The 20175-nt window shown below is 36.8% G+C and overlaps 1 protein-coding gene across 1 annotated transcript in view; it reads left to right on the top strand.

Annotated features, from left to right (window-relative positions):
* Positions 1-20175, top strand: part of IQCM (IQ motif containing M) — a 190808-nt gene that overhangs the window by 110957 nt on the left and 59676 nt on the right. The window contains exon 8 of the mRNA XM_057310113.1: positions 2261-2376. Within this exon, the coding sequence (XP_057166096.1) occupies positions 2261-2376 (116 nt within the window). The remainder of the gene's footprint in view (positions 1-2260; positions 2377-20175) is intronic.

Here is a 20175-nt window from a genome sequence, read left to right as displayed (position 1 = left end):
GAATGGGGAGTTATTTAACAAAATTTTTAGGTTCCAAGTCAGCTTCTATTCAGTTAATGACTCCTTGTTAATCTGATGGAAACTTTTTGGTTTTTTTCCCAATTTTGATATTACATTTTCCCCCAGGTTTGTTTAATATCAGAATATTTTCTTCTATCTTGCTGGCTGTTAAACTGGGATTACCGAAAAGATTTCTTATTTTTCCACCTGTCAGTATACAGCCTACTCTTGCTCACCCCCAGCCCAGCAGTCAGAATCTCTGTTCCTCTGCGGCAGTATCTGTGAAGATTGCTGGCTCCGCGAGGGTTTGTGAACATTTAGTCTGATGTATGACTTTGGTCTTCAAACTATCAGTTTATAACTTTTGACTGACTTTGTGGAATAAACTGGTATTTGCTGCATGTCACCTTCTGTGCCTGGCTTCTGAGGAGGAGTCATTAGCATACATCAACCTGTGAATGATTACCTTGAGGATTTTAGTGGAGGGTTTACTGCTTCTTGAAGTGGAAAAGTTATAGCTATATTTTCTAGTGTGATACGTATATACTGGAGAAAATAATGCATGGCCTTCTCAACTGCAGGAGTCTGTTCTGTGGGTAAACAAGATAAAATATTTGAAATGCTCTGGACTGTCTTGGAAAAATAATTTGTATAGCATTTAGTTTCATTTTGGGTTGGGCTGTTCAGTGATCAGGAAACTCCCTTACTTATGAGCTCTCACCTCCGGAGGCTAATTCTTGTTCACCAGTGTTTACATAGCTACCTTAATTGCATTGCTGAACAACCAGAAGCACAGGGCAATTCCAGCCAAGATATGGTCTTTGTCCCGCAAGGGTTTATAAATTTAAAAAGGAGATTGGAAAGAGATGCCCAGTTATCTAAAATGTGAAAACACTTATTCTAGAAGTTCATTAAGGGAAGTAGGTGGGCCAGAGATAATGCTAGTGGGTTGAAGAATGCTTCAAATTACTCAAGAAAGCGTCATAAGAAATGTGAGGGCTTATACATCTCAAATAACTGTATGCTATCCTTTTATATCCCCCTGGGTTTATAAAAGTCCCCCGTTAAAGTATAATATGTATGGCCTTTCCTTTGCTAGCCTCTTTCCAGATACTAATATGTTCCAATTCTTTATAATCTTTCCATTATTGGCATTTGCTTCCACTAAAGAATTGTATTTATTCATATTGAGTTGTGATTGAAATATATGATTTATTATGTTGCTTCTTCTAGAGGCTTTGCCTTTTTGATAGAGGACAAAGATTCTTTTTGACTGAAATGGGAGAAAGTATATACATATAAAATTAGAATGGGGTAGAATGTGTGCATGTTATTGATTGGGATGTCTCTGAGATAACATTACATTTTTAATTCTTTTATGTTCCTCCTCTGCCTCCCTATAGGATGCTTAACTTATGATCCTGTAAATAAATTGAAGCAATGAAATGAGAGAATTTATTACTTCTGAGTTTTCTCTAAATTTATATGAAATTAGCCAGTCCACAGATGACTCTATTAAATCGAAAGTTTCAGGAAAGAATATATGTATATAAATAAGTATTAGAAAATTGGAAATGTGAAAATAGTTTGATTCATTTTGGATGGCAGGATTGAACTGAGTTTTCCTTTCTTTTAAATGATTAATGTTTTTGAGAAATAAATAAATCTTAAATCTCCCCATCTTTAAAAAAAAACTTCTCTGAGGAAATCTCATGTAACAACTGCCACGAGACAGAAGAAATATGTGGGTATATGTTGGCTGACCTTTTGCTCTTTCAACCTGTTTGCTTAAGTGCTTTTAATAATTTCACTTACTTTGCAATTTCAAAACGTGTGCCTTCCTCATAATTCTGAGTTTTCTTTTAAAGTACTGATGTAACAGGGAGAAGAGTTTTCCTCTGATATTTGTTAAGTGCTACTCACAAACATGATTTTGCTTTAAGCCTCGTTTAAAAAAAGAAGTCAGTGTTCTTGAAGAGAAGAGAGTCAAAAGAATGAACCTATTAGTTTTCTGATGGGCACACTGTTCGCAATAAAAACAGGAGAGCTTCGCTGTATGAGGGAGCCAATTAACTGAGGCCTCTCTGTGCAGTGTGATGGTTTCTCCATCTCTCTGATTAGATGACAAGATGCGATTTTAATACAGAATAATGGGGCCATAAAGATGATTCACTTTCCTCTTTGTAACACTAAGCAGTATGACCAGTGTGTACTTTTCTTGGATAAATATTGTTTTAACCTACATTGATATTTCTAACAGACAAAACATTCTCTGATTGGAGAGGAATTGTGCCAACAAAGTCTTCCCGTTTGACTCCTCACCCCAGCTGGCCTAGTTTGTATGGGTCATCATCAGTGTTTCGGGAGTACTGTCCTGTGAGTATTTGTGAAATTAGACATAGAGTTGAATTACCATTTTTTTTTTCTAGCAGTTTCCTGGGTTAATTTTGATATGTGAGATTTTCCTATGGACTATTTCAGTCCTAAAATGATTCTCCATTGAAAGTCATCTTTTTTCCAAAGTGGTGCTTTTCGTTCGGTTATCATGTCTTGGGTAAATCTTGCATCATGCGGACCACTGTAACTCATAAATATGTGTATTAATTTTTATTTGACGAGTACTAATAGCCAAAGTGATCATCACAATGGTTTGCTTGAAATGTGATAGTAACTATTTTTGTAAGGGTACCTAGACTGTCAAGTAAATAGAATGGAGGCCAATGGAGCATGAAGACATCTGTTAGGAGTGTGTGACAATTAGAGGACTAAAAAAATCCAAGGACGATTTCACGACCACACATTGATGGTTTTATCTAAACTGAAACATGGGACTCTGGGACTTGAAAATGGAATCAGGTTTCAGTATTCATCAGAGCAAGCGTAAATAGTAGAGGAAATTCATGTGAATATATATATATATATATATATATATATATATATATATATATGGGTTTCTTACATCTTCTATGTGTCTGTTCCGGGTTTGAATGTACCTCTCATCCTTTCTCTGACTTTTTCTCTCTTTTCAAATCACTAATTATTTTTCTTCTTGACTTGTCATTTGTATTAGTCAGCTTGTTCATCCATAACAAAATGCCACAGACCATGTGGCTTAAACAACAGAAATGTATTTCTCAAAGCCCTGAAGGTTGGAAGTCCAAGATCAAGGTGCCAGCAGGGCTGATTTCTCCTAGAGCTTCTCTCTTGTTGGCTTGCAGACAGCTGCCTCCTTGCTGTGTCCTCACATGGTCTTTCCTGTATGTATCCCTGTTGTCTGTCTCTTCTTATGAGAACACTCTCGTGTTTTGGACGAGGGTCCTACCCTTTTGACCTCCTTTAACCCAATGACTACTTTAAAGACCCTATCTCCAAATACAGTAACATTGGGGGTTAGGGCTTCAACGTATGCATTTTGAGGTGACGTAATTCAGTCTATAATACCATTAGTCAACTGAAATATATTGAAAAATTACTTTTCCTATCTACTGAATTGTTCTTTATCTACAATTTGAAAAAAAAAGGTCGAGTTTTTATATTTTTCCTATAAGCCAAAACTTTTGAATCATGTCAGATTTAACTGATGTTGCTAAATTTGTGAGTGAATTTACTAAAGCTAAACCCTGTTTTAGAGAAAGACATTATATGAATATCATTAAGGAAAATAATATGTCTTTAACAAAAGCAATACCCATGGAAGGCTGTTTTTATTATTTCCCAGTAAAGGTAAAAAAATGAACTGCTGCTTCTAAGCCTTCCTGCTCTACCCTGTTTTACACTAACACTGTAAAGACCGTTCTTAGCTGTGTGACAGACTACATTTAAATGTGTTTCTTTGGGGAACATATCTAGCAAGAGTAGACTTGATTGTGGAGAGCTCCAACGCAAAACCCGGAGTATTTATTCATTGCTGAGCTGGAAATTAGGAACACATAAGACTATTAACTATGGCTTTGACATAAAAGATAATGCTTTGGGTATGTGCACTTGTCTAAACAGTTTGGGGTGGACTGGAGTGGAGACTGGATGAGCATGAATAGGCCTTTTGCATCAGTCCAATTAGAGGCTTGTATCTTATCCTTGCAAACCAACTGTATGGCGGGGGGTGGGGGGTGGGGGAGGTGTGAATGGATAAGAGGGAGGAAGATTCAAACCTTCAGATTTTTTCCCAGCAGCTTACTGCATTATCAGTTTCCACTACTGAAAGTCTAAATAGCTGGCTTTGTTTTTGGATGGAATTGCTCTTTTGTTTATCCTTTAAAATAATCACCATCCTAGGAGGGATCAAACATCAAGTTCTAAGTAATCTTTTTTCCCCCAATTTTTTATTGTGGTAAAATGCACCTACATAAAATTTACCATTTTAACCATTTTTAAGTTTTTCATTTGGTGGCATTGAGTACACCTCCACTGCTCTGTGACCATCATTACCGTTCATCTCCAGAACTTTTTCATCTTTCCAACCTGAAACTGTCTACCCGTCGAACACTAATTCCCTGTTCTTCCCTCCCCTCATCTCCTGGGAACAACATTCTACTTTCTGTCTCTCATGATTTTGATTTGTCCTTTTCTGACTGGCTTCTCTCACTTAGCATAATGTCTTCAAGGTTCATTCATGTGGTAGCATGTGTGATAGTTTCCTTACTTTTAAAAAAGACTGAGTAATATTCTATTGTATTTATATATAGGTTCCCCCACTATCTAAAAATAGAGCATTCCTATGAAACTTTTTTTGTAAGCTGAAATTACATAAGGTGAGAAATAATTACCATTGATTTATATGGAAAAATTTTTGAGTGTTTCCAGATCCAAAAAATAACTTCTGGGCTTTTCTGATACCTTAGGACACATCTTTTATATATATGTGTGTGTGTGTGTGTGTGTGTGTGTGTGTGTGTGTGTGTATTTAATTATTCAGCTGAGAGAGACAGAGCACAAGCAGTGGGAGAGCAGAGGCACAGGCAGACTCCCCACTGAGCAGGGAGCCTGATGTGGGGCTTGATCCCAGGACCTAGAGATCATGACCTGAGCTGAAGGCAGACACTTAACCAACTGAGCCACCTAGGCACCCCTCTTAGAACGCAGCTTGCTAATGGATGAATAACATACTTCAAGATAAAGCACAGGTGCTCACAAGACAGAGTTCAAAGCAATGGGGGCCTGACGCTGAGATGCTTTCTGAGTATAGTTTCCAGGGGAGCTTGGCAAGGCCACTCTCACTGCTTGGGGGGCTCTGCCTTTATAATGGCTTGCTGCAAAATAAATGCTGAATGCTAGTTTCACTTTTCACCTTTTTTTTTATAAAAGCAAAAATCCTCTTTGGATTACTTTGGGTTAGCAAAAATAGGTACTAATGTAGATCTTTCCTACAAGTGAAGTGGCAGAATGCAAAGTTTCAAAAAGCAGAAAATACTTGTACTATATTTTGTTTATCCATTCATTTGTCGATGGACACGTGAATTGCTTCTACTTTTTTGGAAATTTTGAATAATGCTTCTATTAATATGGGTTTACAGGTATTGTTCAAATCCCTCCTTTCACTTTGGTATATATCCAGAAGTGGAATTGCTGTACTATATTGTATTCCTGTGTTTAATATTTTAAGGAATCATCCATATTGTTTTCCACAATGGCTGCACCATTTTACATTCCCAGTAGCAATGCACAAATATTCCAATGTCTCCACATCCTCATCGGCACTTACATTATCCACGTTGATAGCAGCCATACTAAAGGATGTGAAGTGGTACGTAATCTTGATCTGAAGTTTGTTCAATCAATCCAAAAAGTAACTAGGAAATTGAGAGTGTAGAAGCCTGCATTGGTAAAAGAGGAGTGGAGAGATGGCATAGAAAACCCTGTCTTTGATTTTGTAGGAGGAGAGAAAAAATTTGCACATTCTGCTTTCAAAACACTCTCTACAGCATAGCTACTCTTCTCAAAATTTTAATTCACTTAAATAAGAAAGTCACTGTGGATATACTCTCTTTAGGCTAAAAAAACACCATCCCTTTTAAGCCTGACAGTTTTGTTGTCTTTTTAAAGTATTTTGAATCCTTACGTGTTTTTAGTTCTAATTAAATAATAATTTAATAATGTTATATGTCTTTAGTTTTAATGTTTCATTTCTGCAACTGCAGTCTTATTGTATTAGAATTATGTTATTAGAGTTCCTAGGTACTTTAAGCAATGGCCTATGGCTCCCTAAAACATCTTTAAATAAAGTTAAAGAAACTGCATCCTGAAGAAAAGGTTACTAATGCTACTTTTTATGATCTCTGAAGTACTGAGATACTTACAGCCTAAATTGTCTTGAAAGATAATATTTATTCAAGATGAGTGAACACCTGAAAATGTAATCCCCTGTGTAACATAAAAATGTAGCAATAATGTAGAAAAGGCCACCATTTCCAACTTTCTTGCCACAGTTTCATTTTATAATTTTTCTTTAAAAGGTTTGCTAACTTGGGGCACTTGGGTGGCTCAGTCCATTAAATGTCTGACTCTTGATTTCAGCTCAGGTCAAATGTCTGACTCTCGACTTCAGCTCAGATCATAATCTCATGGGTCCTCGGATCAGTCTTGGTTGGCTTCTGGTTTGGTGGGGAATCTGCTTGAGATTTTCTTCCTCTGCCCACCCCCCCCCCCCCCGGCTCGCACACACGCACACACAAGCTCCCTCTTTCTTTCTCTCAAATAAATAAAATCTTTAAAAAGGGGAAAAAAAAGGTTTGCTACTTTATAATAATGTATGAAGCGATCTTGAAACCTACAACCTGGAGGACGGTAGTTGTGGAAAACAACCTTGGTATTTATCAAAATTCTGAGAAGGAAAAATTAATGTATTTATCGATAGTGCTTTTAAAAATAGCAAGGATAAAAACAAATATTGACAGAAATTTGTATAAGCGAAACAACTTTTCTTCATTATTTGTTAGTGGGGCAACCCTCTCCTCACGGAGCGGTTATTAACTATGTTGCAGTGCTCTCCCTGAGGGGACATGTGCCATTTGGTGATACCCTAGAATGAGGATGAAGTGACAAGTGAGGGAATGCCAAGAGTGTGCACATGCGTCCATGTTGTGATGGTGATAGGATTCAGGGTAGCAGGATAGAGGGGAAAGAGTAGTTGTGATTGTCTGAGGTGGGAGAGCAGGGTGCATGTCAGGAATTGAAAGAAGTTCACTGTGGCAAAACTGCAGTGTTTAAAGGGGCAAGTGGTAAGAAATGAAACTGAAGAGATAAGCAAGTCCATACATCAAGTGCCTTGTCGGAAAACTGTCAGTCACTTTATCTTCCTAACCCTGGTTGCAAAGTATTTGCCTCACCTTGACACTTGGAAGTAAGGGATTACAAGCAAATAGAATTCAGTTTAATAATTGGTTGCATTATAAACTATTTTGTGTTTTAGAGAACAAACTTAGTCAGTCCTCTGGGCATTTGGCTTCATTCCCCTCCGTGCCGCCCACCCCCCGCCTTCTCTAGGGGAGCACATCCTACATAAGAGAGAAGAAAACAACTCACTGGATATATTTTTTTTTAACATATAGTTTCATCTCATAAACAAAACTCATTAGTTTTATAGAAACATGGTTTTTAGAAATGAAAAAAAATTTCAAATATAACATCATTCTTCACAGAAGCATAATTTTATTTTTTATTAAGGTTTTTAATTTTAATTTCAATATAGTTAACATACAGTATTATATTAGTTTCAGGTATACAATATAGTGATTCAACAATTCTCCACATCATTACTCAGTGCTCATTATAAGTGTATTCAATCCCCATCACCTACTTCACCCATACTCCCCAGCTCCTCTCTGATATGCTTTATTTTAAATGAGTACCCTTAGTTAAAGTTATTATTCCTTTCCGACAAGAACATATTTTACTTGAATCATAGTTCAGGATATATGGTTCTAAAAGATATATGTATATATAAAAAATATAAATTCCATCCAAGAAAAATAGAATACACATTTTCTTCAAGTACGTAAAGAAGAATCCCGTAGTTAAATCACATAAAAAGAGACATAACAAATATTATGTTTAAGAAGACTGAAATCATACCAAGTATATTTTCCAACCACAATGGTACAAAACTAAAGATCAACAATAAAACAAAGCTAGAAAATCTACAATGTAAATATTAAATATTTATTATGTAAATATTAAATAACACACTACTGCACAACTAATGGGCCAAATAAGAAATCAAACGGCAAATCAAAATATGTCTCCAAACAAAAGAAAAAGAAAACACAATATTCCAAAACCTATGGGATGCAGCAAAGTAGATGTTAGAGTGAAATTTATGCTATAAATGCTTGTATTAAGAAGAAAAGTTCAAATAAACAACATTACACCACAAAGAACTAGGAAAAGAAGAAACTTAGCTGAAATTTAGTAGAGGAAGGAAGTAACAAAGAAAAATCAGAAATAAATGAGACCAGAATAAACAGTAACATAACACTGAAAATAATGACCAGTTTTTTCCAAATAAACAGAAGTGCAGTGCTTTAACTACATTAACTAAGAAAAAAAAAAAAGAGTGAAGACTCAAAAACCAAAATGAAAAATGGAAGAGAAAACAATACAACAGATAACCACAGAAATACATAGTGTGATAACAGATTACTATAAACAATTATATACTAACAAATCAGAAGTCTTAGGAAAAAAAATTCCAGATAATTCCTAAAAACACACAAGTTCCCATGATGGGATCTTGAATCTTGAATCCAAGAAATAGGAAATCTTCTTAGACCAATAACAAGAATGAAAGTTGAATTAGTAATAAAAAATCTCCCAGCACAGAAAAGCCCAAGACTACGTGGTTTCATTGGTGTAGTGTACCAAATTTTTAAAAAAATAATGATAATCTTTATCAAAACTTACAAATACTGGAATAGAGGGAACACATTCAAAATCATTCTATGAGACCAGTACTACCCTGATACCAAAGCAGAATAAAAACAATACAAGAACAAAAAAGTCTAGTTTGTCCAGTGTATTTCTGCTCTGTCTTTTGACATCCATTTGTGTGATAAATATTTCTCCACCCCCTCACTTTCAATCTGCAGGTGTCTTTAGGTCTAAAATGAGTCTCTTGTAGGCAGCATATAGATGGGTCTTGTTTTCTTATACATTCTGACACCCCATGTCTTTGGAGCATTTCACCTGTTTACATTCAGAGTAATTTTTGATAGATATGTATTTATTGCCATTTTATTACTTGCCATTGTTTCTGGAGATTTTATCTGATCCTTTCTTGTCTTTGTCTCTTTTATTCTCTCCTTTGCACTCAAAGAGTCCCCTTTAATATTTCTTACAGGGTTAGTTTAGTGGTCATGAACTCCTTTAGTTTTTGTTTATCTGGGAAACTCTTTATCTTTCCTTTTATTCTGAGTGAATAGAAGACTTCCTAGAGAGGCCTTACTATTGAATAGAGTATTCCTGGCTAACGATTTTCCCCAGCAAACACTTAGAATATGTCATTCCACTCCCTTCTAGCTTGCCTAGCTTCTGTTGAAAAATCTCCTGCTAGCCTTGTGGGTTTTCCTTGTAAGTTAAAGACTTCTTTTGTCTTGCTGCTTTTAAGACTTTTTTTTTCTTTATCACTATATTTTGCAAATTTAATTACAATATGTCTTGGTGTTGGCCTGCTTTTGTTGATTTTGATGGAAGTTATCTGTGCCTCCTGGAGCTGGATGTCTGTTCCCTTTCCCAGATTAGGGAGGTTCTCTGCTATTATTTCTTTTTTCTTTTTTTTTTTTTTTAAAGATTTTATTTATTTATGTGACAGAGATAGAGACAGCCAGCGAGAGAGGGAACACAAGCAGGGGGAGTAGGAGAGGAAGAAGCAGGCTCATAGCGGAGGAGCCTGATGTGGGGCTCGAACCCATAACGCCGGGATCACGCCCTGAGCCGAAGGCAGACGCTCAACCGCTGTGCCACCCAGGCGCCCCAACTGCTATTATTTCTTAAAATAAAATTTTTTGCCCCCTTTTCTCTCAGTTCTTCTGCTGGGACTCCTACAATAAGAATGTTATTGTTTGATATGTCACTGAGTTCCCTAAATCTGTTCTCATATTGCATAATTCTCTCTCTTTTGTGCAGCTTCATTACTTTCCATTATTTTGTCTTCTAGGTCACTAATTCATTTCTCTGTTTCTTCCAGCCAGTTCATTGCATCAAGCCTGTTTCTAATCTCATTAATTGTATTCCTCATCTCTGATTGGTTCTTTTTTAACTCTTTTATTTCTTTGGTAAGGGTTTCGCTGATGTCTTCTTTTCTCAAGCCCAGTGAGTATCCTTATGATTGTTCTTGAAATTCTTCATTAGGCATGTTACTTATATCTGTTTCACTTAGATCTCTGGCTGTGGCCCTAATCTTGTTCTTTCATTTGAGATAAATTCCCCTGTCTTGGCATTTTGTTTAAGTCTCTGCCTTTTTTGTGTTCAAAAAGCCAGTTATGTCTTCTGCCCCTAAAACTACTGGCCTTATGAAGAAAAGGTCATATAGTGTCTAGGGACTGGTGCTTCAGAGAGTGTTTCCAGTGTGTGCTTGTGCACTTTGCTGTTGGTTTTTGGCTGCTGTATCCTTCAGGCCAGTTGTCTGCAGAGGCTCTCCCTGCCTGCTGTGGGCAGTGTTTGGTCCCTGACCTGAATGTGGCAAGTTTTAACTAGGTGTGCTCTGGTCTGCTTGTGAAGTGAGACCTGACACCAATCCACCAGAACTGAAGCCCCGCAGCAGAACTCTGTGGTCAGGAGATGTGGTGTGGGCAGGGGCCTGCACTGGTCTGTGGAGGAAGGGCCCACCTTGCTGGGACTGAGGCAAGCTTGACTGAGAAGGGCAGTCCTGCCTGAGTGCTGGGGGGTGGCTCTTGGTGTAAGCAAGTTAGGCAGCTAGTGTCTGTGCTGAGCTGCTTCCCTTAGGTGGCTCTGTGTTTATGCTGAGGAGCAGGGGAGGGAAATGGCACCTATCAGCTCTTTTGTTCCCAGAGAGGCATCTCCTTGAAAGCTGCCACTCAAGGAAGTGCTCTTAGAATAGTGAATAACTCTCCCCTGTGTACTGTAGATGTTTTTCAGATTGATGTTTCTGTGCTATCTGCTGCCAGGTTGTTTGGCTGCCTTCTCTCCAGGAGCAGCACAGTGGCCTCCTGGCTCTATCCCAGGCAAATCTGCTGACCTTTAAAACTCTAGGCTTTAAGCCCTACTGGTTGCAAGAACTCATAAAATTCAGGCCCTCTCATGTTCCAAGCCAGTAGCTTTGGGGAAACATTCTCCTTGTGTGTTCCCCTGTGTGCTTCTCTCTCTGTCACCCTTCTTCATGACCATGGCTCCCTCCCCTTTGCAGTAGCCACGATCTGTTTCTCCCTTAAACCACATCTCTGCACTTCCTACGTTCTTCAGTGTGGCCTCTTCTTTCCCTTTAGTTGTGTAGTTTGTTCTGTCAGGTCTTCAGGCTGATTTCTGGGGTATTTAGGGTGATTTGATAGTTATCGAGTTATGTTCATGGGATGAGATGAGCCTACTCTGCTGTCAAATTTTTAAGGTGACGCTGCTTTTAATCCACATAAGCTTAATTTTGACCGCAGAATGAACTGACTTTATTTTAACATGAACTTTCTAAATACTTTTCTCTGGAGAATTTTCTTGAGCCATTTTGGTAAAGCATCTAGGGAGATATTCTTCTTTTAACTTGGAAATTTAGGTATCTTTTTGTAATTTTTTTAAAAGATTTTATTTATTTACTTGACACAGAGAGAGAGAGAGGGAGAGAAAGAGAGAGCACAAGCAGGGGGAAGAGCAGGCAGAGGGAGAGGGAGAAGCAGGCTTCCCTCCACTGAGCAGGGAGCCTGATGTGGGGCTTGATCCCAGGGCCCTGGGATCATGACCTGAGCCTAAGGCAGACGCTTAACCAGCTGAGGTACCCAGGTGACCCTTTTTTTGTAATTCTTTACCAAATTGTACTGTCAGAAGATTGTGGACATTCTCTTGAAGGATTTTATTACATAATAAAAAATAGTTAAGTTTTAATATGTAAAACATGTTTACTCATTTCTTTTTCCCCCATCTCATTTTCTTCTCTCTGAGCTTCTCTTTCCCTTCTGTAAAACACTAGGGAGGTGTTTTAATTATTTTCATACTTCTGGTTTTCTCCCTGGTGGGTTGCATTTGATTAAAAAAAGGTCATCTGATTTGATTTTCTGGTATTTGTAAGCATTAGCACAGATCATCACAACTACTAAATTTAAAATTTGTATTTGTTCACATAGTTTCTTAATTCTTTTTTGTCATTTTGGGTAGAAATAAAGTTACTTTTTGAAAATCCTGCAGTAAGCTTAGGTTTAATATAGGCACTGAGTTAACAGCTAAATCACTATGATTTTTTAACATTTTGAATAGCGTTCCAGTAGTTTACTCTTATCTGTTTACTTTTTTATTTGCTTTGGTCTAACTTCAAGGAGTAGTGATGCCTAGTGTACGTTATCATCAACCTTCATGCTTTCATTTTGAAATGTGTATTTCTTTTCCTATGAAATTTTAAAGTTTTTAATCTTTTTAAAATAAAAGCTTTATTGTGATATAGCTCATAGAATTCAGTATTTCCTTGTATACAATTCAGTGGTTTTTAGTTTATTCACAAAGTTGTGCAACCATCACCACTACCTATTTCAGAACATTTTCATCAGCCCCCCAAAAAAGCCCCATACACTTTGGCAGTCTCCCCATTCCTTCCTCATCTTGGCCCCTGGCAATCATTAATTTCTAAAGTTTTTAATCTTTATGATGGAATGAAGTGGGTATTTACTTTGATTATAGCCATCATTTTATTTTATTGAATCTTTCCTTCTAGATAAAAATTCCTACTGTTGTCCTAGTTACGATACTTATTGGGAAAAATAAAAGAGGTGCTCCAGGCAAAATTCCTTTAACAATGAATAGGTCAAGAGGAATAGTCACAATAAATTGGTCAAGACTTTTATTTAACTATTTGCACACAGTTTTAAAAGAAAGCACTCTTGGTGAGTGCAAGATTTGGATTGCAATGTTACTTAGATTTCCAGCGTACTACCGCTTAAACCACATCACAGTCCAATCCAGACTAATTAATATTCAAAAGTGGAAGGTTGGATAAATAAATGGGATAATCTTAAATTTGTATTTTTGGATCAATTTAATTGTATAGAGAAAAATCTTAATCTATACTCCTCATTTATTATAAAGGACCATTGGATTTTTACTTTTGGAAACCATTTCACAATCTTTCTTTATTGTGGAAGCCAAAAGATTCAACCAAATTCTCAATGATATTGATCCTTTATTCTGAGATATCCCCATTTGGGAAAGATATTTGAGAGATAGACCCATGTATGTTGGTAAGAGTGCTCACAGTAGTTTTAATTCTACAGTTTCCAGTCAGCATATGTATTCTTTTTTAAGCTGGAGTGTGATTGTTACCAAAACCTGGATGAAAGTGAAAGTTGAATGCAGAGAGCATTTGGGCAGATATTAGGTTATGGGAATGAACAGACTGTGCCTGCCCTGGGGAATCCCCTCTCACCCCCCCATCTGCTGGGAAGCTAGGTACGCTTGTTCTCTTGTAAAAGGAACATTAACTAAATTTCTTAAAAAGTAATGAAAGAGAACAAACTGTAAAAAGGCAGCCAAAAAAGGCAAACATCTGTTACTGAACATGTCTCACTTGACTTCCTTTTAATGTTCTTAGGAATAAATTTATGAACTAGGGAAGGTTCAACACTAATTAGCTTGTTTTCATCAAACAAAATGCACTAGACATGGATGTTGAATATGAATGAAAACTTCAGTAGTAATAGTAAGTAGACGTAGAAAGTACGAGTAGACATACAAAGTGCTGGTATCCAGGCTTGGATATTGCCAATATAGCATTGAGTCAGATTTGCTGTAGTTTACTTTTTTAAACGATTAGGGGGAAAAAAGGTTTAAGTCAAGTGTATTCATTAAACAACAGGTGGATTAGGCACAATGTTTTCAAGCTTCAGCTAATGAGATGAAATGATTTGGAGTAACAAATACAGGGCTACTAAAAGGTAAAGTTTTGTAGCGCATGCAGAAACAGTAGTTAATAGTTGTACCTTGTAATAGTTGTACAGATCCATATCCTTTATTCAGAACTCTTGGGGCCAGATATACTTAGAAATTCAGAAAATTTCAAACTTTGGAAAGGTAAGAAGATACGTGGATTGGCAGTGAAAGCTGTAATGAAAACATATATTTTGCAGTAAAGCATATGAATATTCTCATTACGGGAGAGAGAGAGGCCACTATATAGGCCTTTTTAAGTTGGTTCAGGTCAGTTTTTGCCACCAAAGGTCAGGTGAATTAAGTTTTCCTTCATAGGAGTTAAGAAAAATTTGTTGGTTTTCAAAGCTTTTTGGATTTCTGAGTCTCAGATAAGGAATCATAGACCTGTAGCCACCGTAGTAGAAGATGAAGATAGATAGATAAGGAAGATAAAGAGATAAGGGCAGACATATACACACTTTTCATATTATTAAGGAAAATATAGTGATCGTATATGCATTGTTCTTGATTCTTGGTGTAAGATACCCTGGAATTAATTTTGGAATGCCCATGTTTGTATGATTCCTAATGGCAGCATTAGGCAGATGTGATTATATCTTGCTGATAGATGCAACCTCCTGTGAGAGTCCTTTGCTGACCCCCACCTAAAAGAGCATCACTGCCTTTATTGTCATCCTATAAGGAACTCGACCTGACAGTATATTGTGTGTCTCTTTATTGGTTTACTCCTGGCCTTCCTCTCTCAGATGTAGGCTCCACAAGGCTGAGGACTTTTAAGATCACTAATGCAGCCCCAGTGCCTGGAATAGTACCGGTCATAAGGCAGACGTTCAGAAAATATTTGCAGAAAAATGAATAACAGGTTGTTTGAAATTTTCTCTAAAAGGAAGACAAAAGAGACCCAAGTTCCCAAGGGAGTGAAAAACACAGCCATGATAATATTATTAGGGAGAGGGAAAAGGGAAAAAATGACTTAAAGATGTTGCATCAATCTTACTGTAATTATTATTATATTTTCCGTGTTGACCAAAAGGAGTTGTATAATTGTTGATTCTTCATTCTGAAATGGATTTTCCCCCCATTCCTCTTTTCTGGAATCATTCTCGTTTTGTCAGGCAGTTCTCTTGTTGGTTTCTCTTTTTCTTTTTTCTAACCTCCTCCCACACTCATTAGAAGACCCTCCATGTAACCTAGGTTACTAGGTAACATGGTATCCAGTTCTCTGCAGGGCTAGTTTAAATCAGAGTAGATTTTAGGATAGGTTGAGGAGTGGAGGGATATCGCTTAGGTCCTTCCCACTCCGTGACTCAATAGCACTGTTATCATCTAGGAACTTGTTACAAATGTAGAATTGCAGGACCCCACCCCAGATCTGTTGATTCAGGATCAGTAGTGATTTATAAGCATATTAAAGTTTTAGAAACACTGTTCCCCACGATATTCTGCCTTTTAAGAGAGCTTTGGTAAGTAGTGACAGTGTATACAGAGTAATTTTTTTTCTTGACAAATACTTGAAGTAGAGCTATGCTGTGTTGAATTTAGAGTCACATGGTGGGACGGGATGCATTGGCTTATGAAAGTTGAGGAGTGAGATTATAATCAATCAGAGCTATTAGAAACACATTCTCAAATAATGAAATAGAACTACACTGAATGTCAAAATTGGTCTGGGAAAATATGCCAGATATTTTGATAATTAGAGCTTTCACCCAAATGGATTAATCTGGGCAATTTCAATAAGCTGATATATCCGTCCAAGTGTATCCTGAGTCTCTAGGAATCAGATTTGTGATTTATAAGCACATAAAGTTTTAGAACTGTTTTATATAATTCCCTGTAAAAGTCCTTCAGATAAGGAGTGGTAATCAAGTTGTAGTTAAGGGGCTGGGACCTTTGACCTCAATGCATTTGACCGTCAGTTCTAAATCCCATTATGAGTAAGTCCTACTGACTCTCTACAAAATCATGGGATCTTTTCTAAAAGAAATAAAAGTGGAAAACAAAATTGCTGAGTGTCAGTCAATTAAAAACCTAACAAACTCCAGTGCTATCTTTGTTCACTGTGTTCTGTTTGCAGTGATTAAAAATCTGCTTGTGTCACCAGTTTCATCTTTTGAAGAGAGTAGTATATTGAGTCTGAATCCAAACCATTTCCTACTTGTGTAATCAAGGTGAAGATATTATATTCTCAACTTCCTTAGCAAAAGGGAATTAAAATATCTATTTTGCAGAGTCTTGGTGAAGATTGAAGAAAATGTACATAAAGCACTTAATAGGTTCTTATTATTAGCTATAAGAATTTATTAGTTCTGTGATACAGTTCCAGATCTACCAGAGTACATAAATCTCATGATGATGACCAGACTCGCATTTACAGTGGTTTCACATTCCAATAAATCCCAAACAGATACATAAATGAAAAGGACTGAATTCAAAAATTTAAAATACTGTTCAGTTTGTAACTGATTTGTTTAGTAATACTAACTACCTGGGAGGTTAGTTTAATCCTAAGTGGAACCATATTCAAAATCAAATAAGCACCTTGTATCTATTTCAGCATCACCTTCAACACCAGTACGAACACAAGCATATTAGAATGCCCCCAGATTGTAAAATGGAAACTCATTTCCTCAATCTGTCCTTTTAATTCTAGCTTACAAAAAAAATCAACCGCATGTATTTACAGATTCATACAGTTTAAGACTTCAGAATGAAACAACTCATACTTGGCGGCAGCTGCTCTGTTCTTCAGCATCCTTGAATTTTAGAGTTTCCAAGAGCACACACAAACCGCAGGAGATACTCAGAGCCATATCATGTCCTAGGAAATGGTACACCTGAAAAAACTATGCATTCCCAAGGTCTTTTCATTCTTCTCTTTCTCAAGGGGAGAGATGCTTATCATAAGTTCAAGGAATTTTTCTACTGTATTGTTTTAAAAATTTCTCGTTTTATATGTCAGTTATATACAACAGCACATTGTACTTCTCTATCTGTATCTATGTATCTTAAAGAATAATACTAAAGCAAATACTTACCAAACTTCATAGAACTGTGTGTCTTTTCTTTGTCTTCATATCCTGAAGAAACCCAACTGTATGCTCATCATTCCCTCGCTTTTGTTTAGAACTTTAGACATATACACATATCTCTAATTAGCATTTTGTTTACTTTTGCTTGTTTTTAACCTTATGTATATGGAATCATGATGTCTGTCTCCCTTTTTCCTTGACACTGTGTTTTCGAGATCCATCAGTCTTCGTAAATGTCAGTGTGTGCCCCTGTGTTTCATTCATTTTCATTGATGTACAACATCCCATTGAATGATTACACTACAATTTGATTATTCTTTCTGTTGCTGAGAGATATTTGCCCCCCTCCCTTTTTAGTTATTTCCTATTATGAACAATTCTGCAACGTTCTTTCCCATGTCGTCTGAAGTATAGGGGCAAGAGTTTCTCTAGGGCAAGAATTCTCAGCATCCATGTGAACCTGCATCCTGCTGCATGAAGAATGGGTTAAATAGATGCTGGGTTATTGATTCCTTTGGCCCTTGAGGCAGGCGGTCTGGGCTTCGGCAGTGGGAGCTCAATAACTGATTATTGGCTACGGGCATAATTGATCGCCTCTAGTTGAATGGCCGTGCTGGCCAGTGGGCATATGTTTAGTTCTCCCAGGCACTAGCAAATACTGTTGCTCTCCCAGCAGCAGCTAATGGGAGTTCCCATTGCTTCATATACTTGGCAACACTTAATATGTCAAAATTTTAACCTTTGCCAATTTGGTGGGCATGAAATATTTCTTTGTGATTTTAATTTGCATTTTGCTAATGACAAATAAGGCTGAGAATTTTTCACATATTTCTAGGCCACCATTATTTCTTCTTTGTAAATGTCATACTGTTGTATTTTTAAAAATGTATTTAGATGCAATTCTACCCCTTTTATTTTGTGCTCTTTATTCTTTCCGGTTTTCCCTTTTTCCCACCCCTTTGTTGTCTTTTTTGGAAATTTATTGACATGTTTTTCCTTCTTGTTCCATTTTTCCTAGTACTAGTTTGGCATTGTACTAGTTTTCCTTATACTAGTTTGACATTTATATTCTTGTTTTTACTTTTGTAAGTGCTTAACCTATAGATTTTAATATACGAATTTAACTTGAAGTATCTTTACCCTTTTCCCATCTGATACAGAAATCTTAGATTGCCTTTACCAAAGTTTAGTTGTTGCTTATTTTTAAAAAATTTTTTATTTTAATTCCAGTACAGTTAACATACAGTGTACTATTAGTGTCAGGTATATAATACAGTGATTCAACAATTCCATGTATCACCTGGTGCTCATCACAGACAAGTGCACTCCTTAATCCCATCATCTATTTCACCCACCCACCTCCCCTCTGGTAACCATCAGTGTGTTCTCTATAGTTAAGAATCTGTTTCTTGGTTTGTCTCTCTCTCTCTCTCTCTCTTTTTTTTCCTTTGCTCTTTTTTGTTTGTTTCTTAAATTCCACATATGAGTGAAATCATATGGTATTTGTCTTTTTCTGACTTATTTCACTTAGCATAATACTCTCTAGCTCCATCCGTGTCCTTGCAAATGGCAAGATTTATTATTTTTTATGGCCAAATAATTATCATTATAGATATACCATCTCTTCTTTATCCATTCATCAATTGATGGACACTTGGGCTGCTTCCGTATCTTGGCTATTGTAAATGCTGCTGTAAACGTAGAGGCATGTGTATCCATTTGAATTAGGGTTTTTGTATTCTTTGGGTAAATACCCAGTTGTTGGGTAGGGTAGTTCTATTTTTAACTTTTTTAGGAACCTTCATATTGTTTTCCACAGTGGCTGCACCAGTTTGCATTCCCACCTACAGTGCATGAGTGCTCCTTTTTCTCCACATTCTCTCCAACACCCGCTGTTTTTTGTGTTGTTCGTTTTAGCCATTCTGAGAGCTGTGAGGTGATATCTCCTTGTAGTTTTGATTTGCATTTCCCTGATAGTAAGTGATGATGAACATCTTTTCATGTATTTGTTGGCCATCTGTATATCTTCTTTGGAGAAATATTCATGTCTTCTGCTCATTTTTTAATTGGATTGTGTTTTTTGGGTGTTGAGTTTTGTAAGTTCTTTATATATTTTGGTTACTAACCCTTTATTGGATGTGTCATTTGCAAATGTCTTCTGTCATTCTGTAAACTGCCTTTTAGTTTTGTTGACTGTTTTCTTCACCGTGCAGAAGGTTTTTATTTTGGTGTAATCCTGATAGTTTATCTTTTGTTTTTGTTTCCTTTGCCTCAGGAGACATATCTAGAAAAAGGTTGCTGCGGCTGATGTCAGAGAGGTTACTGCCTGTGTTCTCTTTCAGGATTTTCGTTTCCTTTTTCACATTTGGGTCTTTCATCCATTTTGAATTTATTTTTGTGTGTGGTATAGAGGAGTAGTCCAGTTTCTTTCTTCTGTATGTTGCTGTCCAGTTTCCCCAATACCATTTGTTGAAGAGACTGTCCTTTTTCCATTGGATATTCTTTCCTGCTTTGTTGAAGATTAATTGACCGTAACGAATTTATTCCTGTGTTTTCTGTTCTGTTACATTGATCTATGTGTCTATTTTTGTGCCAGTATCATACTGTTTTGTTTTGGGTTTTTTTTTGTTTTGTTTTTTTTTTAGGTTTTTATTTATTTGAGAGAGAGAGAACACAGAGGAGAGTGAGAGGGAGAAGCAGACTCCCTGCTGAGCAGGAAGCCCCACATGGGTCTTGGTCCTAGGACCCTGAAATCATGACCTGAGCTGAAGGCAGACAATTAACCAACTGAGCCACCCAGGTGCCCCTGCTGTTTTGATTACTATAGCTTCATAATGTAACTTAAAGTCTGGAACTGTGATGTTTCCAGCTTTGCTTTTCTTTTTCCAGATCAGGGTCTTTTATGGTTCCATATGAATTATAGGATTGTTCTAGTTATGTGAAAAATGCTATTGGTATTTTGATAGGGGTTGCATTAAATGTGTAGATTGCTTTGGGTCGTATAGACATTTTAGTAGTGTTTGTTCTTCTAATCCATGAGCATGGAATGTCTTTGCATTTCTGTGTCCTC

Source organism: Ursus arctos, unplaced genomic scaffold (genome assembly GCF_023065955.2).
Source record: "Ursus arctos isolate Adak ecotype North America unplaced genomic scaffold, UrsArc2.0 scaffold_11, whole genome shotgun sequence".
NCBI classification, from domain to species: domain Eukaryota; kingdom Metazoa; phylum Chordata; class Mammalia; order Carnivora; family Ursidae; genus Ursus; species Ursus arctos.
The sequence above is the reverse complement of the archived record's forward strand: the minus strand, read 5'-3'. Positions and strand labels throughout refer to the sequence as shown.